Source organism: Cibotium barometz, chromosome 15, assembly GCF_041138505.1.
Source record: "Cibotium barometz isolate CiBa-2024 chromosome 15, ASM4113850v1, whole genome shotgun sequence".
In the NCBI taxonomy this organism is placed as follows: Eukaryota; Viridiplantae; Streptophyta; class Polypodiopsida; order Cyatheales; family Cibotiaceae; genus Cibotium; species Cibotium barometz.
The window spans coordinates 33949018-33969915 of NC_141060.1; the positions used below are offsets into that span (position 1 = coordinate 33949018).

Genomic DNA, 20898 nt, shown 5'->3' on the forward strand with positions numbered 1-20898 from the left:
CAGGAGGGGTGGCAGTTCTTTTCAGGGAGGAGCTGCAACCGCTTATACACATAGTTCGGAGAGATGATCAGGCCAGATATATGTGGGTGAGACTGAGGGCCGACACAGGCAGATTCCTGTATATTGCCATATGCTATTTTGCTCCTAGTACATCGACATATGCAGCACCTAGAGGGCAGTCTCCTTTCTCTGTGCTAGATGATGACATATGGGAGTTCTCTAGGGATGGAGACATCATCCTGTTAGGGGACTTTAATGCCCGGACGGGCAACCGCCAGACAGCCTTTTATGATACCTCGGAGGAGATGCTGAGAGAGTTGGACACTCTGGATATGGGATTAGACAGAAGCTCACAGGATGTGGAGTGCACAGAGTATGGGAGATATTTGGTAGATATGGGGACTGCGCATGGGTTGGCCATACTTAATGGCTTGCAGAGGTTTCCGTCAGCAGCTGGATTTACTTGCTTTCCACATAGACATGGTGCTAGCACAGTGGATTATGTTATGGCTATGCCCAGCTTTGTTTCATGCATTGAGGACTTCACAGTTGGATCTCGGCCCATTGGGGTAGTAGTGGATCATGCATTGTTGACATTGACTATCTCTTTTCACTTTACCACAGCTCAGAGGACACGAGGGGCAGATCACACTCGATATACTTTTACCTCAGAGACTGATGCTGTCTACACAGATGGGATTTATAGACGTCTGTACACAGAGGAGCCAGGGAGACCTTTGGAGGAGTTGACCCATATACTGACAGAGACTGCAGCGAGAGAGGCATATCCACATACTCAGCCTGGACAGAGACAGCATTCTAGATGTAGGCCCCAAAACAGCTGGTATGATGAGGAGTGCAGAGAGACCAGAGCCCGACTGCAGCGGGAGGTTGCTTTGGGAGTCACTACTTACCGACAGTCACGTATTGCCTTCCGACGCCTTGTGCGAAGGAAGAAGCGGGCCTTCCTTGCTCAGCTAGAGCAGGAATTATACCAGCTGTTCTTGAGCCAGGATTCAAGGGAGGCTTGGCGTCTGTTTCATGAGTCCTCCCCTGCTTTGGCCATCACTTCTACAGAGGTCTGGGGTAGTTATGCAGCATCTCTATATACAGTTCCTGGACAGACACCTTTTCCTGACCCGCCAGCACCATGCCCACAGACATGTACTTTCTTTACCGCAGAGATGGTAAGGAAGGCCATTGATAGGATGAAGACTGGGAGAGCATATGATCACGATGGATTGGTTGCTGAGCACTTTATTCATGTGAGAGACATGCTGGCAGAGCTTCTAGCAGTGATGTTCAATCGTGCTATGTGCGAAGGCTTACCCGAGACTTGGAGTAGGTCCACCATCGTGCCTATCTTCAAGTCAGGGGACCCTATGCAGCCAGGGAATTATCGCACTATTATGATTGGTCACACACTAGCACGATTGTATGCATCCATTCTTGAGCAGCAATTGAGTAGATGGGCAGAGAGAGTTGGCATTCGAGCAGAGGGACAAGCAGGGTTCAGGAGAGGTTTCTCTACTCTTGACCACATCTTGACTCTCCGGGCCATTATTGAGGAGGGCAGGTCGCATGGGCGACGGATTTATTGTAGCTTTGTGGACTTCCGCAAAGCATTTGATACAGTGCCCAGAGCCAGATTGATGAGGCGATTACAGGAGATGGGGGTACCCACAGAGCTCATATGGGGAATTATGGCTTTATACAGATCAGTTGCAGGACAGGTACGCACCCCAGAGGGGGTCTCTACTTTGGTTCACTCCACTATAGGAGTGAAGCAAGGTTGCCCGTTATCTCCTTCACTGTTTGGTATGTATGTGGATGAGGCTTCTGACTACATTGAGAGATTGGGGGACAGAGGAGCCCAGCTAGCAGGTACATGGATCCCACTATTGTTATATGCTGATGATATTGTGTTGATCTCTGACTCTCCTGAGGGTATGCAGCGTCATCTGGATGCTTTACATGAGTTTGCACATGATAGTGGATTGTCTGTCAACCTTGGCAAAACCAAGGTTATGGTGTTTAACACCACGCCACAGTGGGTTAGGCGATCAGCTTCCACATTTACATATGGGCAGGAGATTGTGGAGTATACAGATGCATATACATATCTTGGGGTAGTATTCAGTGGGCCAGTGTTTTCGATGAGGAGAGCAGCAGAGAATAGATTGACTAGAGCACATGCAGCCCTGGGTGGTTTGGAGAGGATGTGTTCGCAGGTTCAGTTTCAGGAACCTCGAACAAAACTCTGGCTTTTTGACACTCTAGTGACATCAGCTATGCTTTATGGAGTGCAGATATGGGGACCTTCAGTGGGCCATCACAGCGCAGGCGGGTGGAGAGGTATGGAGAGGCCTTTGGTATCTATGATTGCTAGGCTTATTAGAGCCAAGGCTGTGGTACCTCATGAGATTATTCGAGCAGAGCTGGCGGCTGCCCCTCTGGCGATTGAGGCTCTTACGAGATCAGTCTCCTACATACATGGCTTGTGGGATCTCCCCCGAGACAGATATGCACGCCTCGCCCTGGAGTCCTCCCGACAGTTAGCTTTACAGGGAGACACGGCTTGTTGGTATGGACAGATGACATCTTGGTTCCAGGCACATGGTTTTAGCATGGACAGATTGCCTCCCTTCCAGTATTCTCTGGAGGCACCCTCTCTCACTCTTACACGGACAGAGATTACCAGACTCATCCGTCAGGATTTAGTTCAGCTGGACATTAGGAGGACATGGATACAGCCGACTGAGGAGCTGGGCACGAAGATGGCTTTCTACAGAGAACATTTTCTTCAGCTCACAGCAGATGGTTTTGTGATCAGACCCAGTTACATGGATGTACACTTGTCTCATGCAGTACGATGTGCTATTGGTCAGATTCGCACATCCTCACACCAGCTTGAGATTGAGATTGGCCGATATAGAGGTATACCAGCTGAGGCCAGGATATGCCGAGTATGCCATGGGGAGCCAGAGACAGAGCTGCATTATATATGCCATTGTACTGCATACTATGAGATACGTGGTCGTTTCCACTGTTTATTCAGAGAGGGTTTTGGACCACTTTCCAGAGTCATGGGGTACCAGGACCAGAGGTGTTTGGGATTGTTCTTGCTTGAGCTGCGGAGACATAGAGATAGCCTGCTTAGGCGCACAGAGAGCCAGACTCAGAGGCACATTACAGACTTCTTTAGTCCGGCCATCATTGCGCCAGATGGACCACAGCAGCAGCAGGACATGGATACCGCCCACACCAGGGGTACACTGATTGATCGTGCGATTGAGCTTGGGTGGTCCAGACGCCCACGACCACGGAGGAGGGCATCCCAGCATAGACGGAGGTTGCAGCGGCAGATTCGGATTATTCTTGCGAGGCATGCGAGACACCCAGTCAGGGTGCTGACCACAGAGAATATTGAGGAGATCCGCCAGTGTCCGATGCGGCACATATTATGAGATGGAGGTACCTCCATAGTGTACCTTCCAGTTCCAGTTTCATTTTCTAGGTGCCAGTAGTATCATCTTTATTTTTCATTTTCTGGGTTTTTTTATCCAGACATTGTATCAGATCCACCATGATGTAACTTTTGGTCTCATAGGTCATTATGGCCTTTTGAAGACGTTAATATAACATTTCATTTCATTTCATTTCTCTCTCTCTCTCTCTCTCTCTCTCTCTCTCTCTCTCTCTTACGCTGCCCATAAAGTATACCGGTTGTTGGAGACTATTTTGGAGGCTTCCATCTTGAAGAAATACTAGACAAGGTATTTAATCACTTTATTATGATTTCCAACCACTGTACCGGCTGTACCAGCCCTTGTACTTGTACTTACTGTACCAACCACTGTACCAACCATTGTACTTGTTGTACCAACCACTGTACCTACTGTACCAACCATTGTACCTATTGTACCAATCACTGTACTTACTGTACCAGCTGAATGGAGAGCTGAACCTGTTGTACCAGCTCTATTGCATGAAGACCCGTGGTTTTTGGGGAAGAATTAGTACCCACACGGAGGTATATGGATTATATTGTTGGCTCAGCATTTCTACATCCTGTGTTCCGGCTTGGTAGCCTCGTGTTGGGCTGTGTTATGGCATTTGTATATGGATAATCTGGCATCTCCCCTGGGGAGAGTAAGGCCCTCAAAGCTTGTACATGATATTATTCTCCTTGGGTAATAAAATACTCCAAAGGGGGGGGGTGGGGGGGGGGGGGTCGGCCTATACCGGCCTCTATGCGGTGTCACATGGGCAAGCTCCATTTTCAGCATTTGTGGATGTTTTGTCCAGCTTTTATGTTTTATGCAAAGTGATAATGGATATGTGTTAAGGTTGTGCCATGTTTAAATGTTTTAATATGCATTGATGGTATCAACGAGTGTGTCAAAGGCCCTAGTCCCCCGGGCACCCGCGAGTTACAGTCACCTCTCAACATCATCAGCTCGACTCATCAACAAACGTGCCCACCTTGAACTCTGCGTTTTCGAGCATCACCGAGAATCATGTTATCACTTTTACTTCTACAGCATAGAGGCACCAATAAGACCAACAGTACTTGCATATCAACATTCTGACGTTTTCAGCAGTGATCATCAAAGATTTGGAGTTTTTCCAAATACGGTAATGATCATCAAATTGAAGCTTCAAAATCATTAAGAATTTGGGGGTGGTCAGAACCTCAGCCTTCTATGTCACATTGAAGCGTGTGCATCAACGATAGCCTGGGGATTCTTCAACACAACCATCAATCAGGGCTGTTCCAAGTACTCTACCTTGGCCCATGTGCCTAAAATGATGGCCCAAGCGTCAATAGCTTGGAAACGACGCTGAAAAAGGATCTTCATCGGCATCGAGGGGGGAATCTTCCTCAATTTTAAATTTATGTTGAGTCATGGGTTCTCTACCCTATGTTGTCCCCCAAAATATGAGTTATATATTTTGGATCCTTTTGGATTTTATATACGCCTTGTTTCTAGACTCCTCTCCATCATTCCCTTTTTCCCCCTGCTTTGGCCAAGGGGGGGTTTGTTTTGGTATGCCAATGTAGGCTGTCTTTGTCTCCCAAGGCAAGACCTGACCTTTGAGTCTTTCACCAAGACCATGCTTGTTAGGCCTCTAAGCCATGCTTGTTGAGCCTCTGAGCCTTTTGTGCCAAACTCACTGGGCTCTGAGCCATGCTTACTAGCCTCTGAGTCTGAAGCGGGGAACACGTCTTGTTTCTCTGCCAGTGTTGGTGTACGGGACTATTGAAGGTTATGCATGCAACTCCATCACTCTAAAGGAGCGTTTGTTGAGCTTTTCGGAGTTAGTCTGGAGTCTAGTCAAGTGTCCTTAGTGGTGTGAACACCACTAAGGACTTGGTGCCTATAAAAGCATTGTACGTGATGCAAGTATTATTTAGGGTCAAAAGATATGGCCTTGGTGCGTATAAAAGCATTGTACGTGATGGAAGTATTAATATAATACAATCAGTCTTGTGTGGTGCAATCTTGCACTCTCATACTTGAGCTCTACTACTTGTCCCTCTCTCTTCTACACACTCCACCATGATGCTGATATTTCATCCTCCAAAGCTCTATGTGTGGTCTCCTGTGATATCAAGGAAAAGAGAAACAAAATGGAACCTCACACACCCTTTAACCTTGGAATCGGCCTTGAACTTGTCTTCTATTTTTAACAAACAGGTACTTGTAAGGCAGTATTTAATTGAAACCAAAAGCATCACCCTTTAAGAAAGATGTTGGATACCTGCCAAGCAATTCGATCAAGATTTAATGTCAAAAGCAAAGTCTTGGCCCCCATTCTTGCTGCTGCAAGTGCTGCTTCACAACCAGCATGTCCACCTCCAACTACTACGACATCATATATTTCATCGACCTGTCCATCTACAAAGCAACAAACTTCATAGTTATACTTAACCAAAATGTCTCCTAAATAACCAAGAGCAATCGTATGGATATGCAAGATATCATATTAACATATCATTCATTCCCTACATGCAATTGAAGGAGAGAGACCATTGGAACACATTCAAACGTAGGCATACATAGGCTAGACTAAAAAGGAAAATAAATATATTCTCAAATACAAAAGATAATCAGAAGGTGATCTCCCCTGGTCTCAACCCTAGAACCACACAAATAACGGCACCACTTCTTCAAAGCATGAAGTACATCAAAAAGCTCCTTCTCATAAGCTGAACAATTATACTCTAAGCAATCCCATTTTTTCTTTTAGAAGCAACTAGTCCTCCTTTTGGTAAATGTACCACTCCTTTAACATGATTACTTGCATCAAATTCCACTACAAAATACTCATTTGGGTCTACCATTTTTTACACACAAGCTGTAGCTATGATTTATTTAGGCTTCTCAAAGCTTTGTTTCCGTGGTCATCCTAGGTGAAGACTTTTGTTTCCTCTTTAAGTTGACCCATACTCGAAACAACTATCATTGGATGATCCTTAATGAATAGAATCTGACAAACTGAGGAATATTTTTACTTGTACATGAGTTGGGGTGTAGCTACCTCGAAATAACTTGAATCTTCTCAATATCCAAGTGCATTCCCTTCTAAAATATAATATGTTCAAAATACTCTGTTTAGACTCCTTGGCAAAAAGGGAATGCTCCCTAAGCCATTGAAACAGTTTTCTTAGATGTTCAGAATGCTCCTTAGATCTACTAAAAATCAAGATATCACCTGAAAGACAACCACATGACATAATGTCATAAATGTGGTTGGTGTATTAAAAAAATGAAAAGACATAACTTTAAACTCAATAGGTCGTGTCTAAGCTCTTACAAACAATTTGGGTACATCAAACCTCCAGCTCCATCCAACATATAAGGAGATGAACATGTGATTTGGGTGCCACAAAAGATTATTTACAGTATTAAACAGAATAGAGTTTCATAAAAAGTTTTGAATATATACGGCCCTAAAATTAGGGTAAAAAAGGGATCAATGTTTGTGTCCCCATTTATGTGTGTGTGAACAACCTCTAAATAGGCTTAAATGCGTGTGCAAGACTTGTTCATATGTATAAGTGTGTGAACACCTGCTTAGGTGTGAGCACCCCTTATATGCGAATAAGATATGTGTGCGCCACATGTCAATATGAGTGTCCTCTGTGTGTGTGTGTGTGTGTGTGTGTGTGTGTGTGTGTGTGTGTCAAAAGAGGCATTGTACTTGGTGATTAACATACAATTATATTATCGCATCATTTTCAGTCGTGCAATATCCTCTCTCTCTCTCTCTCTCTCTCTCTCTCTCTCTCTCGTCGCTGCCTGAATCTCTGCGCCCCCCTGCATCTTTCTCTCTCTTCGCTGTTTGCTTCTGCGCCCCTTTCTCTATCCTCGCTGCCTGAATCTCTGCCCCCCCCTGCATCTTTCTCTCTCTTCGCTGTTCGCCTCCACTCCCACCCACCAACCCACCAACCCTCCCTTGCTCAGGCCCCCAAGGCAGCAACATAACTCTCTCTCTCTGCTGAATCTCTTCTCTCCTTCTCTCTTTCTCTTTCCCCTACATGGCTTGAACCACCCCCCCCCCCCCCTGCTGCTGCTGTTGTCATGGATTAATTTCCAGTCCATTGGCTGTGGGAAGTTCTGCAAAAAGTCATGGCCAAGACCGGAGTTAAAGAGGAGCTCGTGAAGGTGGAGGACGAGCTCGGCTCAATTATCAAAGAAAACAAGAAGATGGTCGACTCTTCCGTTACCGCAATCATAAACCGCCTCTCCAAACTCGAAAAGGGATTTGACAAAATCCAAGAGCTCGAAGAGAGAACATCCAAACAAGAGGCTGAGATTTCAGCCTTAAAGGAGGAACTAGTGGAGGCCAAATTGCATGCTAAAAGTCAAGCGGCTGAAATCTCAGCCCTCAAAAAGGAGTTGGAAGCCACTTCAAAAGGCAAGCTTGAGGATAGAAAATTTCAGCCCTCCTTTATTGAAGAGCTGGATACCATCAAGGAACAAATGAGGATCATTCGAGAGGAGGAGGAGCAACATAAAGAGAAGACATCTTCATGGGTGGAGGTGATCACAAAGACGCAAAAGAAGATGGACGAGGCGGAGAAATGGATCGAGGTCGCCAAGAAAGGGAAAGGTAAAGAAAGGGCCATGTAAAAGGGACCAAATGGGCACCATAAAAGTGCAGAATCTGGGGATGAATGTGCTAACAAACATGAAGCCATGATGCAGGGTTTTTGCAGGCTTCAGGAGTTCTACTGTGATAGGTGAGTTTCTAGCCTTATTGTATTCAAAGCTCTTATAATCTATTAAAGAAATACCACAAGGGACACCACTGCGTTTTGGGGCCAACCGGTGTTCGTGTACTGTTTGCAGAAGCACTCTAGCTCCCCCTCTTTGTTTTCTTGTTCTAGGTGTTGAAGTGTTTCGTGTGCAAGTTTGTTTTTACACCGCCCTTGATCTTCCTCTCTGTAAACCGGCCTTGGTCTTCAGACAAAAACCAAAGAGCAGTGTAAAAACAAACTTGCACACAAAACACTTCAACACCTAGAAAAGGAAAACAAACAGGGGGAGCTAGAGTGCTCCTACAAACAATACACGAACACCGATTGACCCCATAACGCAGTGACACCCCTTGCGGTATTTCTCTGATAGATTATAAGAGCTTTGAATACAATAAGGCTAGAAACTCACCCGTCACAATAGAACTCCTGAAGCCTGCAAAGACCTTGCATCATGGCTTCATGTTCACTCGACATCCACAAACAATTCCAACTATTGTTCATATCAAAAGACTCCCACACATTGAGTCCCACACACAAAGGCTTTCTCCCATGATGAGGGCTGCCCCACCACCACCCATAGCCTCTCACCCTATGAACAGCATCACAACCTGACACATCCAGTGCTCTTGCATCGCAGCAAAGACTCCAAACTGTTTCTTAAAAGAGCACTCACATCACAGCACAGCATACCATACAGTCAACACACCTGTACCAACCCTCTCTGCCTTCCAAGGGTACCCTCCATTTCAGCCATGGATTCCCCGATCCCTGTCCAATCAGAGCAAGGCTGTACAAAACATGTGTCAATCCCTGTATCCAATGCCTGCATGTGACGTATCTCCTGTAGAAACCAATGACATGTTTCCTCGAGAAACCTACGACCAGTTTCCACATGAAACCCTCAGGCCTGTTTCCCCTTGAAAGCTTTGTCAAGTTTCCACACACAACCATACATAGCACCATTCAAAGACAGTGCCAACAACAGCATACATCCAGGATTCCAATGACCTGTTTCCTCGTGAAACAAATGGCAACATAGATATGCCCACAACTACAGGTCCCAAGAAAACAATCTGCTCTATGAACATGCACCCATATGCGACCTTGCATCACTTCCATGCCAAGAAACACACCCAAGTGACCTTGTACTTGCAGCCAACCAAAACAGCCCATAAACAACCTCAAAGCAACCCCATGCATCCTTCCAAGAGAGAGTGAAAAGCCCACGCGACTGTGCGTTTCCTGCTCAGTCCTGCGTTTCTGCCCTCCTGCAGTCCAGCCCACGCGGCTGTGCCAAGAAGGAGAGAGAGAGAGAGAGAGAGAGAAAGAAAGAAAGAAAGAAAGAAAGAAAGATTTTATTAACGTCTTCCAAAAGACCGAACTCGGCCTATGAGTCAAATCAGTGTACCTGTGTGGGGTATCCTCTGTCATCCCAACAAAATGAAAAAGTACTGAACTAAAAAGCTAAATCTGGGTGTGCAATAAGTACAATGAGTGGGGGAGGTGATGGAGCTCTACTACTAGTAGAATGCAAAGCTATATGCATGGAGTATACAATCATGATATGCAACCTAGCTAGCTCCATCCTGTACCATACTGGGGGTATAGAATGGTATACATCAATGAAGGAGGTGTCCACAGCTCCCTGAAGAACATGCCTTGGTCTGCTCTGAAGCGAGCCAGTCGCTCCGCACCCTCTCTGTGAAACTGAGCTCTGATCTCTGTCATCTCTCTCTGGTATAGGCGTGGTGTCCGAAAGCCAGGTGTCCTCTATCTCCTGCGGGCTCTGAGTGTCTCTGCTCTCTGGAGAGTAATTCCCTGCTGCGTAGGGGCTGGGAGAGGGATGGATCTCTGAAAAAATGCAGTAATCTGTGTCTAACGTCCCCCCTCTGGAGCTATCTGAGCTTGTAATGATGTCTCTCTGCGACACTGTATGTCTAGAATGAATCTCCCCAGTATGCGCTGGTCTGCTGCCTCAAAGATCTGGCGTAGGGAATGTGGCTCTCTGAATAAAATGGGATCTCTCTCTCTCATGGTTGTATATGCTCTGCATCTGCATACATATTACATAATGCTCCTCACTCTCCACCTCCTCTCTGCACAATCTGCATACCCTCTCCTCTCGGGGGATCCGTGCTGCTCTGCCAGTCTCGATCTCCAATCGATGTGATGAGACTCTAAGCTGACCAATAGCTACTCGGGAGCCGTGTGGTAAAAAGCCCTCCATGTATCTAGGCCTCTCTATAAATCCATCATCAGTGATACTCATGAAGTGATCTCTGTAGTATAGCATCTTTGGTGGAAGAGGCTGTGTAGGCGATATCCATGTCTCTCGTGTATAGAGCTGCCATAAGTCCTGTCTCAATACTCGGTTCCTCTCACTATGAGAGAGACGGATATGTGGTGCATCCCCTGTCATACTGGAATGGTGGTAGATGATCCATGTCTAGGCCATGCTGTGAGAACCAATGTGTGACCAGTGCATACCATGATCCTCTGTCTCCTGCCTCAGCCAGCTGTCTAGATGCCTCAAAAGCTCTGTATGACAATCTGTCCTGTGGCATCTCTCTGAATCTGTCTAGCAGGCATATAGTCTGGAATATGGCCTCTACCATCATAGGAGGCGCAGCAAACTCTGCTCGGATAATGTCATGAGGTACTGACGGTTTGCTACGTATCATGCGTGCCATCATGAGGACCTGTGGTCTCTCTATCTGTGTCCACCAATGGGTAGCAAGTCCTAGCGCCCATACCGCTGCTCCATACATCAGTGCCGGTGTGACTAATGTGTCAAATAGCCACCCCTTCGTCCGGGGCTTCTGAAAATGCACCTAGTGGCACTGTCTCTATAGCATAGCCAATGCTGCATATCCCCGTGTCAATCTGGCTCTGGCTGCTGAACCCATGGTGAAGCGCGTGGCTACTGCAGAGAAGGTAACCCCTAGGTACACGTATGATGTCACCACCTCCACCTGGCGTCCTGCGCGAGTGAATGTCAGCTGACTCCTGCCCTGTCTCGATGTATGAAAGACCATAACCTTGGTTCATAGTTGTTTCTCGTACCGGTACGAATGGGTTCGTACCGTACGGTTCGTACGGTACGATATCGTACGGTATCGTACGATACAAGTTTAGTTTTTTTTCCCCAAAATTTTTTTTCCTTGAAAAAAAATTTTTCCAAATGCTTTAAAAAAATATAGAAACCCTGCTTTACGAAGATCCCAAATGCTCGCAATACTTCGCAGCTTTCGTGTCCACTCAATATTCCATATGGGGTTGTTGAGAGACCTAAAAAATCTTGCAAGGTAGACTGGTACACTTGATTGGTAGGATGAGAGAATCTAGCTACATCACTTGGAGATCCCTGGTATAAGTAGGCTAGACAATTAGATTCTCAAGTTATGTACGAGAGAGAAGATTTGGACATGGCCATTTTGATCTAGAGAGGAGTCCCTAAACTTATCACCCTAGATGCACTGCTCGTATTTGTGCAAGGACGGTCTCTTAGTCATAAATGCTACACTGGGAGACCTTTGGTATTGCATTACCCATCCAAGTTCTTTTTTGGAGACGATCAGGAGATCCAACCGGGAGAGACACATATCCATGTTCTAGTTCCTCAAGCACTGTAGACTCCTCCCCTCCCAACCTTCCCTCACATTCAAGCTTGAAGCTCCATAGGTTGTAAGTGTAAAAAATAAAAACCGTATTTTATCATACGGTATCCGAAAATTTCATATCGTACCTCGTACCGTGACAACCATGACTTGGTTTTCACAGTAAGACCCCTCTGTGTGCAGAAATCATCGAGTGCATGTAGATGCTGCTATAGACCTCCTGGAGACTCAGACACTAATACAATATCATCAACATAAAGCATAATATGTACTGAGGTACCTGCTAGATCAACTCCATCTCCGCCTCCCCGTGTAATGAAGTCAGCCACCTCATCAATGTATAACCCAAATAGCGTGGGGGAAAGTGGGCACCTCTGGTGCGGCTATACTCTGGGGCTAGCTGCAATGCCTGCTGGCCTAACTGCTCAATCTCTGGTCGAAAGAAGTCTATAATCTGCCTCTGTAGGTGTCTCTCCCTCTCTGATCCCCTCCCTCTCAAGAGACCCTCTCTATGTCTACGCAGCTCCAGCAAGTATAATCCGAGGCATCTCTGATCCTGGTATCTCATGACTCTGGAAAGTGGTCCGGAACCCTCTCTGAATAGGCAGTGAAAACGGCCTCGTATCTCATGATATACTAGACAGTGACATATGTAATGTAACTCTGTCTCTGGCTCCATCTGGCACAACTAACAAATCCTGGCCTCAGCTGGTACTCCTCTGAATCTGCCAGTCTCAATCTCTAGCTAGTGCGAGGATGTGCGCATCTGACCAATAGCACACCGTACCCCATGAGAAAGATGAGTATCCATGTAGCTGGGTCTAATCACAAACCCATCCTCCGTGAGCTGGAGAAGATGATCTCTATAGAAAGCCATCTTCGTAAAGCTCGCGTGTCGGCTGTATCCATGTCCTCCTAGTGTCCAGCTGAGTCAAGTCCTGCCTAATAAGTTTGGTAATCTTTGCCCATGTGAGAGAGAGGGAGGGTGCATCCAAGGAGTACTGAAATGGAGGTAGCCTGTCCATACTAAAGCCATGCAGTTGGAACCAAGCTGTCATCTATGCATACCAACATGATCCGTCTCCTTGTGATGCCAACTGTCGTGAAGACTCCAGGGCTAAGCGAGCATATCTATCTCTAGGGAGAGCCCAAGTGCTATGTATAAAGGAGACTGATCGAGTGAGTGCCTCTACTACCAATGGGGGAGCAGCCATCTCTGCACGGATAATATCATGTGGTACCGAGGCCTTGGCCCTAATCATCCGGGAAATCATAGAAACCAAGGGCCTCTCCATACATCTCCATCCATCAATGCTACCAGCTCGGCTGTGGTGATCCACTGAGGGTCCCCATATCTCCACTCCATACAGCATGGCTGAAGTGACCAAAGTGTCAAAGAGCCAGAGCTTTGTTCGAGGTTCCTGAAACTGAACCTGCGAACACATCCTCTCTAGTCTCCCCAATGCTGCATAAGCTCTGGTCAATCTGGTCTCCGCTGCTCTCCTCAAGGAAAATAGTGGGCCACTAAAAACCACACCAAGGTAAGTATATGCAGCTGTATATTCCACTGTCTCCTGACCATATGTAAAGGTGGGTACTGACCTCCTACCCCACTGTGCTGTGGTGTTAAACACCATCACCTTGGTTTTACCAAGGTTAACAGACAATCCACTGTCCTGTGCAAACGTGTGCAATGCATCCAAATGACGTTGCATCCCCTCTAGAGAATCTGAAATCAGCACAATATCATCAGCATACAATAACAGCGGAATCCATGTCCCTGCTAGCTGTGCTCCTCTGTCACCCTCCCGCTCTACATAGTCCGAAACCTCATCCACATACATCCCAAATAAGGTGGGAGAAAGGGGGCAGCCCTGTTTCACCCCAATAGTGGAGTGAACCATCTCAGATATACCCTGAGTAGTACGTACCTGCCCCACAACTCTCCTGTATAAAGCCATGATTCCCCAAATCAGCTCTGTGGGCATTCCAATCTCCTATAGTCTGCGCATCAGTTTGGCTCTCGGTACTCTGTCCAAAGCTTTGCGGAAATCCACAAAGCAACAATAAATCCTCCTGCCATATAATTTGCCCTCCTCAATAATAGCTCTGAGTGTCAAGATATGGTCAAGAGTGGAGAAACCTCTCCTGAACCCTGCCTGCCCTGATGCACGTATGCCCTCTCTCTCTGCCCATCTACTCAACTCCTGCTCAAGAATAGATGCATATAATCTAGCCAATGTGTGACCAATCATGATGGTACGATAATTCCCAGGAAGCATGGGATCCCCTGACTTGAAGATAGGCACAATCGTGGACATATTCCAAGTCTCAGGAAAACCCTCACACATGGCTCAGTTAAACATCATAGCAAAAAGCTCTGCAAGCATATCTCTGGCATGAATAAAGTGCTCTGCTACCAAACCATCATGATCATATGCTCTCCCAGTCCTCATCCTGTCAATAGCTTTCCTTACCATCTCAGCAGTAAAGAAAGCACATGTCTCTGAGCATGGCTCCGATGGGTCTGGCACGGGCGGCTGTCCTGGTGCTGTGTACAGGGATGCTGCATACTCACCCCAAATCACTGTGGAGGTAATGGCTAGTGATGGTGAATGCTCATGGAATAGTCTCCATGCCTCGCCTAAGTCCTAACTCATAAATAACTGATACAAATCCCTCTCTAACTGAGCAAGATAAGCCCTCTTCTTCCGTCGCACTAGGCGCCAGAAGGTAATTCGTGACTGTCTGTGAGTGGTAACACCCATGAGCACCTCTCTCTGTAATCTGATCCTCATCTCTCTGCACTCCTCATCATACCAGCTGTTCTGGGGCATGTTCCCAAATCGTCTCCGTGTAGGCTGACTATGGGGATATGCCTTTGACGCTGCAGCATGAAGCGTCTCTATCAATATCTGAGTGAGCTCATCTAATGGCCGTCCCGGCTCCTCGGCACATAAGCGTCTGTATATCTCATCCATGTACACGGTGTCAGTCTCCCTCGTAAAGGTATAACGAGTGTGTGGAGACCTGTCCCAGAGAGAACAGTGTTGTCGTGCTGCATCTCCTGTTGCCCCTGCAGTCCCACACTGCCTTCCACGCAAGAGGGAGGGGGAAAGAGCAGTCCAGCCTTGCGGCTTACCAACGGGGAGGGGAGCCCACGTGCTGCAGCCCGACTATTTTCCCACCAGCCCCACGGCCCTGTAACTACAGCCCGAGTGCAGTTTTGATGTGCGCCTCCTGCAGCCAGCCCTCCAGCAGCCCATAGAGAGAGAGAGAGAGCAGCCCGACTCCTGCTGCTCAGCCCACCTGCTTTTCAAATAGAGAGAAGCGCATCTGCTGCAGCCCGACCTCCTCCGCAAAGGCATGGACAGCCCTGCGTTTCCTGCAGCCCAAGCCGCCTGCCTTCCAAAGAGAGAGAGAGAGAGAAAGTGCATGTCCCTTGCTGCAGCTGCCCCTAAGAGGCAGCTCCTCAAAAAATAACGTAACCCCCTAAGGGCCACGATTCTCCCCAAAAGAGTTTTTTTTTTTTTATTGGCTTCAAAACCTTTAAATCCTTTGTCCCCTCCAACCCTTTGTCCCCATGGGTTATGAAAAGGACCTTTATTAATTCCTAGATTCCTTTTTGACCCCAATAGCTGTACCAATCTGTCCATGAAGCTATTGCCCCAAACTGATGCCATTCACACTGTCCACCATGTCCCCGTGCACACTTGCATAATGCCCAAAGAAAAACACAGGGTCGTAACATACCCCCCTCTTGAAAAATGGCAAGCGTCATCGATTGCACTCAACGGCACAGTAAAGCATCCAATGAGCAAAGACACCTCATATGACAAGAACAATCGCCCTCAAGTGCATCTAGGTGATGAAACAATCATCCTGCACAACCTGTGTTAGCCAAAAACAAAACCGTGTGTCATTCCACATATGACACACATGCATTCACAAGAAATATGCTCCTCAAGATGCTTTACCCATTCTAAAGTAACAGTCTAAGGGCTGCTCACAAGCCTTACGCCCATGCCTATCCCGCAGGATCCACGACTGGTGATACATCATGAGCATATGAAAGCACTCAATGCATTCACACAATACATCCACTATGTACTTTCCACATATATCCTTCCTCATGCTTTACCCACTCCTCGTATGGCCATCCCACAAGACCTACAACTAGTGGTACACCATGAACATAGTAAAGTACTTGATGTATCATACCAACATACATGCCTCACACAACACAATCCGAAGTAATCCCGATGTATTCTCAAGGGTACCAGAATCCAATGGCACTAGAATACAATAATACCTAAGAAAGTGTATGAATACATGCACAAATAGAGTTCGATCCATATATCCATGAACCAAACCAACTCTAGGACTGCTCGCAAGACTTTGTCACATGCACTCTGCACTCAGTGCAAATATGCATTCATATGCCTGTGCATCATTTAGAACATCCCAGAAGCCTTAGGGAATTTACTAGGATTTATCTGGTATTTTTTCCATATTTTCTGGTATTTATTTAGCATTTATTGTCATTTATAAATATAAACTTTATTAAATGACCAGCCAACTTGACCAACCATCCCTCCGTATTTGTGTGGCCTTGCCGGAGTCTATAACGCATTGTATATCTCTTCCTAGACTCCGAGGCGACCCCATCATGCAGCAGCACGTACAGTATTCACACCTTTTAGGCCAATGTTTCATTTGCAAGCAGATGGGCCATCTAGCCAAAGCTTGCTCTCGGCAGCAAACCAGGCGGCCGCCTCCAATGGTTCCTCCCCCCATTTCTCGTGCTAATCCTCATCAGGGGGCCGGGAGAGAGGCAGGCCCTCAGGCAGCAGAGCCCCAGGCCCCGACTCTAGGTGACCCAGCTACCGACGAGTGGCGGACGGCTGGCCCACGCTCAAGCCGCCAGACAACCACCCGAGCCGAGCGCCGCCGCCATCCGCGCTAGGCTGGTAGATCTCAGGAGGATTCGGTTTTGTCAAAGAACCGTTATGAGCATTTATCTCAGGATTTGCCCGTTGGTGACGCGCCCTCGCCAGTCCCGGAGCGGGCCCCTCCGGCCCCACCAGTAGATACCTCCCAGTGTTCTGAGAGGCCAACCGGCCTCTCTGAGCCCTTTGTGAGCCCTTCCCCGCAACCGTCCTCTCCGATGGATCTCTCCCCCAAGCACCCCGTCCTCCCTCACCTCCTCTCCTTGTTTCAGCACCGACTTTTCCCGCCGCAGCACCCCCCCCCCCGGCCCCGCCCTTATCTTCCGAGCCCTCCCCCCCCCCTTCTACCTCTCCAGAGCACTCTCGTCGCCCCCCAGTAGCCCTCGACCCGGTGCGGAGGCAGCCGGTAGGTCCGTCACTTGATTCACCGATTCTCTGAGCTGGTAGAGATGACCATTGCCGCTTCCCCCATGAGGGCTCTTCTACCAGAGTCCCCAGGTGGGGCTCCGAGTATCTCGGGAGGACAGCCGATGAACTATAGTTTCTTCCGATGCCTGCCGACGGAAGGGACCGACATTTTTGAGGAGACAGTAGCCCGTGTTCGGATATGTGTGGTTTTTCACCACTCCAGGCCCTCTACGCCAGATAATGGTGCGATGATCTTCTCTTTCCCCTTCAGTGCAGCCTCGGGAACAGAGTGGGATCTCAAGATTGTGGCAACTGCCATCCAAGGCCAGGCAATCGAGCTCTCCCATCACCTCCAGGATCTTCGCATCACCAACATTCTCACCCATTTCTGGCCTTTGGCTAGGATGGAGCTTGGAGGCTCTGCTCATCCAGGCCAAGACGGGGAGATGGTAGTCTCCAGCCTGGAGGTGCTGGTTTTTGCCTTCATGCATACTTCTGTCGCAGTACCTCTTCCCCCCTCTTACAGATACCTCTATTGTGATCGATGGAGTCCATAGCATGCATACGCTCGCGCTCATACAGAGTGACGTCACATGGAGGACAGGATTAGTGCCCACCTGGCGCACCTTCGCCCCTGCACGGATTGTGATTATTCCCCGTCTAAACCCTCGCCCAAGACTCTTCGAGTGGGGGGCAGTTCCGCTAGTACCGCATCACACAGAGACTGATATGCATATTGTTATATGGAATATTCAGGGTTTAGGCGGGCCTTAGTGCTTTCAGAGACGATGTGTCCTACGAGGCGAGCTCCAGAGAACCATGGTTGGGGGACCCATAGACATTTTATTCCTCCAGGAGCACCTCCTCTCAGAGGGGCGCACCCGCAGATGTGGAAAGATTCTTCCAGGCAGGAGTCACACTTTCTGGTCCCCATTTTCAACCCCTCTGGGACGCAAGGAGGGTGTGTGTATTTCTGTCAGTGAGCAACTGCTACCGGCAATGACTGGCTAAGGAGTCATCGTCATCAGGCGTGCACAGTGGATTACCATTACTATTGAAGAGGATAGCGTTGGCTTCCTCAACGTTTATGCTCCGAACGATGCTCCAAGTAGAGCCCTCTTTTGGAGCTCAGTACAGCAGGCCCTCTCTCAGGCTGGCTCAACGTAGTTTTGGATTGGGTATGCATTATAGACCTTTGTGGCGTGAGATATATGGGTTGATATCCCCCTTTGCACCAATACCACCACTTTGTATGCATGACCGCCTGGCTGACTAGAATATAACGGCTAAGAATTTATATGTGAGCATGTATGTAATGAGTTGTGGTGCTTACAAAAACCATTACTATGGTGGAGGAAATGTTTAAGAGGGATCTGGAGGAGCTGTTTGCCATTGAAAGAACGCATGTTCCTTTGGAGATGCATGCTTGGAGTTCTCCCAGTTGCACTCATGGTGTATCTGTGCCTCGTTATGCTACCATTGTGGTGCTCAGACTGAGACAGTGTTGCACCTTCTTTGGTCCTGTCCACCTTCCAAACTGCTCCTCGACAAGGTTTCAACTTGCTTGTGCATTAGATTTCTCGCACACTTTTTTGGAAAACAGTTCTGGATAATTGGAGTGCTAACAACTACGCTCCGGCCTTATGCTGTGTTCTTCTCTTGGGTACGATTCTAGGCAAAATGGACAATTTGGACCAAACAGAACCAATTCATGTTCGGACAACCTATGTCAGACACCTTCTCCTTCTTGAAGCTCTCCTTGCGACAAACACTGCATTGTTGTTATGCGAGCCAGGATGTTGATTTGCCGACTTTCACTTTTCTTTGACTGTATATGAGGAACTCTATAATAGATCCTTATTGGACTCATCATTGTGCAATGCATATTTCTTCGTGGGTTTTCACCTCGTACTGAGGTTTCCCACTAGTGCATATCATTACTAAAAAAAAGTGTGTATACATATGTGTGCGATGTGTGTGTGTTACACTATAAAATGAAAATGTGATTACAATAATAATTATCTTGGGATGTCCAGACATAAAAGGGGGAAGACTGAGAAAGGAGAGTACTCGAAGAGCAGAGGGATACGCTTGGACTGCTGACCCCAGTGGCAGACGAGAAGGCTTTCCTGATTGAGCGAATTGCCCGAGCTGTAGGGCGCCATGCTGAGGAAGAGGACAGAGGCTTGCGCGGAAGTGGAAAGTGGAGGGCGGCGTTGGATCGAAAGGTAAGGTCCCCGCTGAAGAAGAGGCTGGCGCGGAAGCACTCCCGCAGAGGCATGGATAGCTCAAGATGGAAGTAAATAATAGGAAATCATCATTTTCAAAACAATTGTATTTTTATGAGTTTCTCTCCCAGCGGTAGAGCAATTGGTGAAGCGTGCGTGTGTTTGGGGTAATGTCTAGTGATCAAACAAGTCTTACTTCGAGCTCTCATAAAGGACACTCCTTGGTACAAATAAAAATCTCACATTACAAAAAAATTTCCTTGGTGAAGCATGCGTGTGTTTGGGGTAAGGTCTCCTAATCAAGTCTTACTTCCGGCTCTCATAAAGGACACTCCTTGGTACAAATAAAAATCTCACATTACCAAAAAAAAAAAGTTACGCACCAAACACACGTGTTTTCCCACGACATTCTCAATATGCACCCAAAATCTTTTTTTCGGTTTCGATAATTTAATTAATCGCGTTGCTGATGTTGATTTCAAATGCGGTGTGAAGGTTTTTTGTTAAACATCGAACACGTGTCTTGTTGGACACATCATCATCATATGCACTTCATTCATGTCATGTGTGACACGCAGTCGCACGCGTGAACACGTGTCGTCTTTATGGGTGCATGCCTATCGATGGAGGCATCCGCCGTTGGGGGTGGTTCTCTTTTTCTGCTTGTTTCCGATTCTTGCCTCCGTCTTTCAGTTTGTGGTCATGGCGGTTGGGAGTTGTTGCTCCGAGCGCTCTTCCATAGCTGCATCATTGTGCATGTTATCTTTTGTGCTTCGTTCTGATTCTTGCGTCCATCTTTTGGTTTGTGGTCATCGCAGATGCGCCTGTTGCTCCGACTGCTCTTCCTTCTCGTGTATGCTTCCATAGGTGGATGCTGTCACATGCTTCTACGTCCAAAGTGTGACTCGCATGCTGGAACACCTAGTTATGAGAACCACTTGAAGAATTTGTGAGACGATGGAATGCCTTAAGGGTTTGTTGCCTTGGAAAAAGGAGGTACTCTAAATCATCTCCATTTCTAGATGGTGATAACTCTGATGGCTCTGTCTCGCTGATCAACTTTGGCAAAGTGATCAGATGATACCTGGGATTGGACGTCTATAAACCAGAAGGTGCCATAGTCATGTGTAGAGGTCTATGGCAGATTCAAATGCACACATTCGAAGGCATGGTCGGTTACTGCATGAAAGACCTCCATAAAGCACATTTCAAATTCTTCTCGCACAATATCTCCGCAAAAGAGATAACTAGAGGCAGACAACTATATGCACTGTATGGACAAGCTGATCTAAAAAATAAAGTTTGCTTATCACCTATAAATCTTTTTGAGAGAGCATATGTTTCCATGGACAACTATTTAGCCAACAAACTTGGTGAATCACTTCAAAGCACACTTCTCATAATGGTCCATACTACCCTCCTGCATC

The 20898-nt window shown here is 47.2% G+C and overlaps 1 protein-coding gene across 2 annotated transcripts in view; it reads right to left on the reverse strand.

Moving 5' to 3' along the window:
• LOC147631203 (uncharacterized) overlaps window positions 1-19631 on the reverse strand; it is a 133826-nt gene extending 114195 nt beyond the window's left edge. Inside the window, exons 1-2 of one of the 2 annotated variants that reach the window (XM_086809541.1) lie at window positions 19314-19631; window positions 5767-5903 (exon numbers count right to left, since the gene is read on the reverse strand). In XM_086809541.1, the coding sequence (XP_086665667.1) occupies window positions 5767-5903; window positions 19314-19524 (348 nt within the window). In that variant the 5' untranslated portion in view covers window positions 19525-19631. Of the gene's footprint in view, window positions 1-5766; window positions 5904-19313 lie in introns of those variants that run through there. The other variant, XM_086809542.1, reaches the window with a different exon arrangement.
• Window positions 19632-20898: the final 1267 nt, after the last annotated feature.